We start from the raw sequence: 10,460 nt of genomic DNA, 5'->3' as shown, positions 1-10,460 counted from the left end.
TCTATTGAAAGAAAATTTAACTAGATTTCAACAGATTTAAGTGCATCTCAATAATTATATAATCAATGCATTTTATAACCATTCAGAAATGTCAACGTGTTAAAGATTTGTTTGAAAAAACGCTTATGCGGCGTTTTATTGAAAAAATTACTTGACAGTATTAGACTCAATGTTATTAGACGTATGGTGACTTAGTAATTTTTTAATAAACTGCCACAATGTTTAAGAAAAATAGCACAAAGTTAATAATTTACGCGATAGGTACTTTTGCCTGTTATTTTTATTATGGTGTTTTACAAGAAAAGATAACATGTGGATTATATGGTGAAGGAGAAAAAGCTGAAAAATTTACATTAATTATTGCCCTCGTTTGCTTCCAATGTATAGTGAATTATCTATTTGCAAAATTTATTTTGATATTTGTTAATCAAGGTGAAGATTCCACGAAAACTTTATATTATTCTTCTTCCGCTCTCACTTATTTACTTGCAATGGTATGCAGTAATATGTCATTACAATTTGTTAATTATCCAACACAAGTTGTTGCCAAAGCTGGAAAACCAATTCCTGTTATGATACTAGGTGTACTTCTTGGGAAGAAGGTAATTCACATTTTTTATCAATTCTAATAATAATTGACTTGTTTCCTCGATTTTGACATTATTTAGCTAAATTAGAATTCAAAAGAAATTTATTATTTTATTTGATTTCAGTCATATCCGTTGAGAAAATATTTCTTCGTATTATTAATAGTAGCGGGTGTTGCTGTTTTTATGTACAAAGATGGAAAAACATCATCACAAACTTCTAGTCAAATGGGATTTGGAGAAATTTTATTAATACTCTCATTAACAATGGATGGTTTAGTAAGTGCAATACAAGAGAGAATGAGAGCAGAACATAAAACACAATCTTTACATATGATGCTCAATATGAATTTTTGGTCCATTATATTTAGTGGATTATCAATTTTAATAACCGGCGAATTAATTAAATTTATTTCATTTTTACAAAGACATCCAAATATTATTATGCATATTATAAATCTTGGTGCTGCTGGTGCATGTGGACAATATTTTATATTTTTAACAGTATCTGAATTTGGTCCATTGCCATGCTCTATTATAACGACGACGAGAAAATTTTTTACTGTCTTAGGATCAGTTATATTATTTGGTAATTCACTTTTAATGAGACAATGGATAGCGACTATTGTTGTATTTCTTGGATTATTTTTAGATGCCATGTATGGCAAGAAGACTGCGAAAAAAGAAACTATCAAATAATTTATCAGGTATATCATATATTCAAGTTAGTCAATTTAATTTTTCACATTTACTAGTGCGATTCCAAGTGAGATTTTGACTTTTTCGGAGTAGGTTAACCGATTGCAATGAAACTTTGGAATTTTGTTATATATAGTAAGACTAATCTTTAACGTAAATTTCAGCCTAAAATATTTGTTAGTTTACGAGATTTGCAATAATAACAAAAAATTTAAAACTGCTATATCTTCCGTTCTAATAAACGGATTGAGGTCTACTTTTTTTTAAAATGTCAAGGAAAATGAGAGGAATAAATCTCTTTGAGAACATTTTTTTATAATTTTACAACTAAAAAAATTATTAAATAATAATTGAATAACTTTCGCGCGACTAACTAAAATTCAATCACTTAAACGCTAAAATGATCTTACCTGTGTTTTCTTTAATGTTCCAAAGGATTTTTATTGTAAATGTAAGTTTAACTTAAGAAATTTTATTAATTTATTAGTATAAACAATTGAGATTTCTGCTAGTTGACGTGCAGACGACATTGCGCACGCAGCATTCTCACATAGCCAATTTAGTCCACGAATCACGTCAGTTGGCTATGTGAGAATGCTGCGTGCGCAATGTCGTCTGCACGTCAACTAGCAGAAATCTCAATTGTTTATACTAATAAATTAATAAAATTTCTTAAGTTAAACTTACATTTACAATAAAAATCCTTTGGAACATTAAAGAAAACACAGGTAAGATCATTTTAGCGTTTAAGTGATTGAATTTTAGTTAGTCGCGCGAAAGTTATTCAATTATTATTTAATAATTTTTTTAGTTGTAAAATTATAAAAAAATGTTCTCAAAGAGATTTATTCCTCTCATTTTCCTTGACATTTTAAAAAAAAGTAGACCTCAATCCGTTTATTAGAACGGAAGATATAGCAGTTTTAAATTTTTTGTTATTATTGCAAATCTCGTAAACTAACAAATATTTTAGGCTGAAATTTACGTTAAAGATTAGTCTTACTATATATAACAAAATTCCAAAGTTTCATTGCAATCGGTTAACCTACTCCGAAAAAGTCAAAATCTCACTTGGAATCGCACACTAATATATTTCGAAAAAAGACAAAAATGAATATTTTGTTTTCTCGAAAAAAAGAAAAAATTAAATTCAACTATATTAAGTCTACAGTTGTTTTTTTTTTAGGGGTTTTTATTTACATTTTTCTCATAGAGAAAGCATTGTTGGAAATTTGCGATTAAAATTTCTTGTGCAATTTTAGTTTTTAATTAAAAAAAAAAATCTATTCATTTCTATGAGATGGGATTCATAAAATGATAATATAGAAAAATAAATGATATCTATTTTTAGATAATTCATTGTAAATTTTAAACGACTATTTAAAAAAAAAAGAGAATTATTACAAATCTTGTAATATTTTATATGTTCTTAAAAAATTGTGTTCCAACGATTAAAATAAATATAAATTTTTTATTTTACCTTTCTTTTTTAGAATAAAAATTTTTTAATTGACACTGTCATTCATTGACTTTTTATATTTTCATTGTCAAATTCGATCGAATTTAAGATTAAGAAAATTACCGCGATTTTTTTTTTTTTTTGCGATCATATCATTTTTGAATGTGCGTCAAAGAAGACGTGTTAATTTGGGAATAATTCACCTTATTAATATCCTTATTATAATTTTATCTTTTAATCATTATATACGAACATATGAGTATTAAGTATTTTCTTTCTATTTTTAAGATTAAGTTTTTCCAAAAATTATTACTGAATATTGTAAATCTTTTTTCTTTATATGGAAATTAATTACTTTTTTTTGTAATTTTTAAAAATTACAAAAATTAAACTAAAAAACAGTATACATTAATATAATTAAATACAATAAATTTAAATTCAATTTGAAGAATCAAATTCAATTAAGTTATTAATAAATCTAATACAATTTAATAAAAAAAAGTGCTGATTAAGGAAGTAAAAACTGTAAATTGATAAAGATCTGTAAACAATAACAGTAGTAATTCACAGAACTAATTATTATTATTATTATTTAATGTATATACATTAAAAACGAAAATTGATAATAAAAAAATAGACAAAAATTAGAAGCTAAATTGTTAAGCGGGATTATAAAATTTAATTAATTGCATTTGAAACAAATCTCAATAATCTTAGAAGATAATCTTTTGTCGGACATATATATCCAATGTGTATTGTCCCCTGAATTTGTTTCCTATAGCAAGTGCGATAACTGATAAAAAAAAAATAACATATGTCTTGAATACTGCAACTGGAAGGGAGTAATCAGTAAAATTTATCAGAATCAGCTAGGACTATTTGACGGGGAGGGCAGTTCATTACGTATCTTCCTTAGTTATAAATCGCGTGTATTGTCTGACTTTTTTTTTTATCGTTGTGCCTTCTATATAAATGTCACGCAATACTATAAGTTCAAGTAGATTTAAGTTTATACAAAAAATAATAAAGTGTTATAGTTTATTTTAAAAATTCTTGTTTCTAAATTTTTTTTTTACAGAAAAAAAAAACTATCTCAATGGTAATTAACATTATTATCAATCTAATATTTTATTAAACGATTCTAGTTTATTGTTATTTGTAATGCAAATGATATTAGTAAATATATTTCTGTTTAACATTTTTTTTTTCACTGTTAGTGAATAAAAGAGAAAAATTTAATTTCTCATTTTTTTTTATAATTTTACAGTTTTTTTTTTTTAAATTTTTAAAATTGTAGTTTTTTAATATCGACTATTTTTTTAAATTTATAATTCAAGATTTTTTTAAAACTTTATTATACTTTAGAACGAAAAAACAACAACTATTATCTATATTCAAATTTTGTATCATAATTACTGTCGTAATTATTGTGTGTTTTTTAAAACCGGAATTTTTGTATTCAAGTCAATTTGACCGATATTATTTGTAGTTTTTTTTTTTAAATAACAAAATAATTTTTAAAAAAATTTATTTATATTTTGTGAATATTATTTTGGAGTTATTAAAAAAGAAAAATGTTGAATAGAGAGTTTAATTAAGTTATTGACACAAAGAGTAAAAATTATCAGTTCACCTTTTATTACATTGATCATGACCTAAATTCCCAGTTGAGTGATTTCTCGTTAGAAAAAGAATAATTCAGGTACACTGATAAGGTGATTTTTCCCATTATTAACGAAATAATTGATTCATTAATGAATTTTGATTTAATTTCTTAATTTTTTTAAATGCGTCACTTTAAAGTCAATTATAATTTTAAATAATTAGTTCTATTTAAATGACACTTATCTATTTATAATGATAGAAAAAAAATAATAGCAACAAAGTCGTTAAAAGTGATGATGATAAAATTTAAAAAAAAAGTAAAAACCAATTTCCTGTTAGCTAGAAAATTGACATTTTCCTTTAAAATTTATAGTGAAAAATTGAAAATTCTTTGGTAATTGAAAAATTATTTATAACTTTAAATTGTATATTGATAATTAATTTATTACTATTTTTAAGATTTTCAATTAATAATATCTTTGGAAATTCCGACAATTGATATAAAAGTAGTTAATAAAAAAAAAAAAAATGACACTTTTACTTTCAAATAAATTTTGTTCCCAAAGAGGAAAAAGAAGACAGTTGAATTCGAGACACTGTACGAATAAGTTCGGAAAATTTGTACCCGGTTCTTTTTTAAAAAAAAAAACAAATTTATTAAATAAGAGTCATTGTGAAATAATAAATACAGTGAAATAAACTTTTTAAGTAAGTGAAAAATAGTAAATATATTTTAAAGTAACGATCAACTTTTATTTATATATTTAATAATTAGATAAATAGAAAAGAGAAATTTATTTTAATTTTCTTTATAATGAATTATTTGGACCTGAATTTATTTAAATTCAGTTTTATATAAATTTTTAAAATAAAAATTTCAATTAAAAATTTAAATAGAAATTCAATTGAAAATATTTTTAATGGAAGGATCAATTAAATATGTATATTAAAAATTTAATAGTATTTCAAGGAAAAAATGTTATTTAATAATGATTTCATTGTGATGACAGAAAATTATTATTTTAAACAAAAAATGATTTATTACTATTCTTATATAACATTTTGGCAAAAAAATGAATTCATCACACGAAACAATAGGACAAAGTAATTTTACATTCAAAAATCTTTAGCACATATATTCTGCGTGAAATCTCAGTAACTGGTTTTTCTTTTCATATTGAGGGAAAATTTGTTTTCAAATGACGCAAAAATGAAAATGAAAAAACAAATTTACTAAATTATATTGAAATGTCATTATAAATTTCAGAGAATAATTATATTTATGATTGACTAACAATGTACAATTTTTTGAATAATTACAAAAAAAAAAATTAATTAATCTGTAAAATGAAATTTAAAATTGTTTTATGCTTATTCACTCTTGAGCATCTCACCTTGAAAGTAACAGATTAATAAAAGTTGAAAATTCCTTTCTTTTATTTTTACAACTAATTTGTTTATTAATATATAGTTAGAGGTGGAAAATTGTTATAGTTTTTTTTTTGTTTTTTTAATTCAATTACTTGTTTATTTTACTATTGTTCTCTAATGTTTTGTTTAATAAATCAGTTTTATGTGCAAAACGTAAAAGACATGATAAATACATAACACAATAATGAGGTGTGTAAATATTTAAAAAGTGAAAGTTGATTTATCAATTCTACCATGTGTGCGTGTGATTCATGAAGTTTAAAAATTAAAATAAATTACTTGTTTCAGGTACATATGAATAGGTGAAGTCATTATGGAAAAAAGATTCTACTTTTGTCAATCATTTATGATTTATTTGCTGTTTTTAATCACAAGTGTCAAGAGCATTAATATTTCTCATTCTCACAATGATGGTAAGTTCTGAAAATTATTTCAATAGTTATAATTTTACATTCATTTGAAATGGCGCGCTCTTTAATTACAATGTAATTTGATAAAGAATTTATACTTGGAATAATTATTCCGTAGATGAGGAAAAATAAAACGAAAATATAATTTTTTGAATTTAGACATTTTTAGTAAGAATTAAAATTAATTAATTTGATTTTTTTTTTTTTGCAGATTATTCACTGAAAAGTTCTTTCAATGAAGTGGAAAATTCATCATCATTGAATGATATTATTGGGACATTACGAATAATAACGACAAATAATAGTGACGGTAATGGCACAGTGGAATGTTCAGTTCGATCGATACATGATTTTCCTGAGGATTTATTTAATCGTTATGAAAGAAAGCAGGGTGCTGTTATTTTTCATATATTTTTTTGTTTCTATTGCTTTTTGCTGACAGCATTTATTTGCAATGATTATTTATTGCCTGCTCTTGATTGTATTTGTGCTGATTTAAATATCAGTGCTGATGTTGCGGGAGCAACATTTTTGGCAACGGCAAGTTGTTTTCCTGAATTATTTGTTAATGTTGTCGGTACATTTTTAACTGAATCTGATCTTGGAACTGGTGCAGTTGTTGGAAGTGCTGTTTTTAATACTTTTGTTACACCGGCTTGTGGAGCTTTATCAGCTGCCGAGGTGAATTATTTATAGTTATTATCCTTGACTAATGTTAAAATTTTATTCATCTTCTTATTTATTCGTTCAATTAATCAAATTTTCAATATTTATATTAATTATTTGTCTTATTTTTTTTATTTGTTTATTATGCTAATATATTTATATTAATAAAATAGTGAAATATAATAAAATTAGTAAAATATAATAATAAATAAATAAAAATGTCATAATCAAGGTAAAATAATTTTTTCGAATTACATAAATAATATAATTTAAAATAATAAGTAATTAAAATAATAATATTGATAATTTTATTTCTCTTTTATAAAGAAAGAATTAATATATACGAATTATTATCGAATATAATTTATAAAATAATTAAAATTATTAATTATAATATACATTTTGATTGAATCTGATAATTTTCCGAATCTATTGCTTAATTTGAATAATCATTTTAATCCATTTTGAAATTTGTAAATTCATTTAGAATATTAAATTCATTTTTATGATCGTTAAGAGCTAAAAACTGGTTTTTCAAAATCGAAACTGTCTCTAATTTACATAACTCTAATTAAGAGAAAATTGTATATTATATTTATTACATTTGTTATTTATTACTTTATATTATTATTATCATACTAATTATTATGTCTTATTTATAATTCTTTTATTATATTTTATTGATAAATTCAAATTTTGACAATAAATTTAAAAAATTTAACTTTTTTTTTGCAAAAAAAAAAAGCGCGAAAAACACGTACAAAGTGCAGAATGATTATATTTTTTAATCACAAGATATCCTTCGATCATTATTTTTTTAATCAACCGACCATTGTTTATATTGATTACTACATATGATTTTAATTATTGACGTCATTTAAAAAAAAAAAAAAAAACTTTTTTCAAAATTCATATTTTTCTTTTAGAAAAAATTGATGTGTAAATGTAATTTTTAGGTCTCTCTAAATTTTTTTCCTTTTTTTTTTTAGGCAATTCACTTGAAATGGGGAATATTAACACGAGATTGTATTATTTATATAATCTCCGTGAGCAGCTTGGTAATTATCATGTGGGATGGAATAGTAACATGGTATGAGGCATCAATACTTTTATTATTATTCGCCGGATATTTTAGTATTTTATTCTTCAGCGGAAGAATTTCAAGATTATTTACAAATTTCGTGAAAAAACCAAAACTTTCAGGTGTTAAAAGTGAGTATATTTTTTTGTATAATAATTTAAAAGAAAATTTAAAATGACAAATTTAGAAAAACATTTTTTCTCAAGATTTTAAAAACAATTTTTTCAAAATAAGAATTTTCTTTTAATTAGAATTTTTTGTTATTTTTCTTTTTTTTATTATCTGATGTACCATTAATTTTTTCTTTTCTTTTGCAGCTGTAGATACAAAGAAACATGACGTTATGCCTCACGGAACTTATAAACCATTCTTTCACGGAGAATTAGTGATTGAATATAGAAATAGTTTAGTGAAAAATAATAATTTCAAAGCAGCGGTTAATGGAGAGATCTCTAATTTCAAAGAACCATTGGAAGTGTACATTGAACCTGGTGTGTAAAATTTTGAATTATTTATTTATTTTTAAAATATTTTAAATTCTTAAATTAATAATAGAAAAAAATATTAAATTTCTAAAATTTTTATTAATGAAAGTTGAAAAAAAAAATTAGATAAAAATGATAAATTATATAAATTTTGATTTATATTGAAAATAAATTTACAGAAACAATCTTCACATGGCCGAGAAGTTCAACATTAGCAAAATTTTGGTTTTTATTCACATGGCCATTAAGGTTTATTTTATTTTTAACAATTCCCGACACAAGATATCATCGATTTCGTAATTGGTATCCAGTGACATTTATAATGTGCGTAATATGGATTGCTGTAGCTTCATATTTAGTTTCCTGGATGACAACCGTTGTTGGCGATACATTAGGAATCCCCGATTCCGTTATGGGAATAACATTTTTATCTGCTGGCGGGAATATGCCGGAACTTGTGTCCATTGTCATTCTCTCGAAACGAAGTGAGTAAACAATATATTTATTACAAAATTTTGATTTCATATCATTTTTGATATATATCTTTCTTTTGATTCACTGATATACATGTTTAAATGAATGTTATTTTTAAATTAAATTTTGTAATTCAATTTTTCTCCTTATTATAAACGTTATCGTACATTGAAAAAATAAGATTGACTCATTTCTTTTCTTTTTCATAGTTAATTATGGTAAATGAAATCATTAATTTTTATAGAACAAAAATAAATTGAATTATGTTTTACTTTAATTTCAAAATGAGTATAAAAAATTTGTTTCGCAATTTATTTGATAGAAATTTTCTTTACATTTTCAATTGTTATTATTTTATTAGATCATGGAGACATGGCAATGAGTAATACAATAGGAGCAAACACATTAGATATTCTTTTCTGTCTGGGACTGCCCTGGACAATAAAAGTGATATTAAGTGGGAAAGATGTACAAATTCAAAGCAGTGCCATTGCTTATAGTGTTTTAGCAATAATAATATGTGTCGTAGGTTTTTACGCTGTCACCGCTTACTACGGATTTAAATTAAATAAAAAAGTGGGTCTCGCATGTCTCGTCATGTACACCTTATTTTTAATCTTTGCCATTCTTTTAGAATTGAATACTTTCTTCTTTGTGAATCGGCCAATGTGTGACGATTAATAATAATTAATTAGCAAAAAAAAAATAACATTTTTTCATGGTCACAAATTTGGAATTTTTCATGAAGAAAAAAAAATTATCAATTCTACGTGAAAGTAGAAGAGAAAGATAATAGAGATTGAAAAGATGGTAAAGAGAAGAAATAAAAGAATCATTTCTTAACATCGATACAAAGTTGCAAGAAGAAAAAAAGGACAACTTATTTGCTCATGAAAGAAATGTATTTTTTCTTCAGTGAAGAAAGATTAATAATAGATTAATTACTAGGTAATTTATTAATCATTGTAAAAAGAATTATTTTATATTGTAATACCTTAAAGTATAAATTTAAATTATTGAAAATATTAAAAATAATTTAATTAATCACTATTTGTAGCTGATTGGCTTTCTGTCTGTTTTTTTAAAAAATTAATTGAACTTTAAGGAGAAGCAATTTTAAATATTCTTTTTTAATGTTACTAATAATAATCATAAATGATAATTAATAGACGATAATTTTTTTATATTGAAAGCGATATTATGTATTTATATATTTATGTGCAAAGAACTGACATTTTAGAAGCGCGACGAATTTTTGTTTTACTATTAAGTTTTTTTTTTTTTTTTTTTGTAAATAAGTAAAAAATTGATAAATATTTTTAAACGGAAGACAATGAATCAATAAAGAAAAAATTGATCGCATTTGAAATCTATTTATTTTAAAAGAAAATTCATTCTAAATTATTTGATTTTTCAAGTAATGAATATATAATTAAACGCTGAAGAAAAAGAGAAATTTTGAAAAATACAACAAAAATAATAATTAAATTTTTTGAGACAAGAAACTAGATAAATTTGTGGTAACAAAAAAAAATTGTAAAAAAATTTTTTATTCATTATTCG

At 23.3% G+C, this 10,460-nt stretch overlaps 3 protein-coding genes across 6 annotated transcripts in view; all 3 read left to right on the top strand.

Moving 5' to 3' along the window:
• LOC127284759 (sodium/potassium/calcium exchanger 3-like) overlaps positions 1-10,460 on the top strand; it is a 59,923-nt gene that overhangs the window by 337 nt on the left and 49,126 nt on the right. The window lies entirely within an intron of this gene.
• On the top strand, positions 77-3,795 carry LOC127284772 (solute carrier family 35 member B1). Of its 2 annotated transcripts, XM_051310429.1 has the most exons (3): positions 77-602; positions 714-1,294; positions 2,473-3,795. In XM_051310429.1, the coding sequence occupies exons 1-2, from the start codon at positions 219-221 to the stop codon at positions 1,284-1,286; spliced, it is 957 nt and encodes a 318-aa protein (XP_051166386.1). In that variant the 5' UTR covers positions 77-218; the 3' UTR covers positions 1,287-1,294; positions 2,473-3,795. The 2 variants fall into 2 exon arrangements, with proteins under 2 accessions (XP_051166386.1, XP_051166385.1); XM_051310428.1 differs by lacking the exon at positions 2,473-3,795 and having other exon boundaries at positions 714-1,605.
• On the top strand, positions 1,881-9,872 carry LOC127284762 (sodium/potassium/calcium exchanger 4-like). 3 transcript variants are annotated; one of them, XM_051310416.1, is made up of 7 exons: positions 1,881-2,014; positions 6,070-6,194; positions 6,403-6,872; positions 7,847-8,069; positions 8,256-8,429; positions 8,603-8,908; positions 9,259-9,872. In XM_051310416.1, the coding sequence occupies exons 2-7, from the start codon at positions 6,095-6,097 to the stop codon at positions 9,576-9,578; spliced, it is 1,593 nt and encodes a 530-aa protein (XP_051166373.1). In that variant the 5' UTR covers positions 1,881-2,014; positions 6,070-6,094; the 3' UTR covers positions 9,579-9,872. The 3 variants fall into 3 exon arrangements, with proteins under 3 accessions (XP_051166373.1, XP_051166371.1, XP_051166372.1); XM_051310414.1 differs by lacking the exon at positions 1,881-2,014 and adding an exon at positions 3,707-3,844; XM_051310415.1 differs by lacking the exon at positions 1,881-2,014 and adding an exon at positions 4,805-5,058.

The sequence above is a fragment of the Leptopilina boulardi genome, unplaced genomic scaffold, assembly GCF_019393585.1.
Source record: "Leptopilina boulardi isolate dan_hultmark-lab unplaced genomic scaffold, ZJU_Lbou_2.1 LbouV2_325, whole genome shotgun sequence".
Lineage (NCBI taxonomy): Eukaryota > Metazoa > Arthropoda > Insecta > Hymenoptera > Figitidae > Leptopilina > Leptopilina boulardi.
Note: the sequence above shows the minus strand (reverse complement) of the source record. Positions and strands in the feature narration are given on the sequence as shown.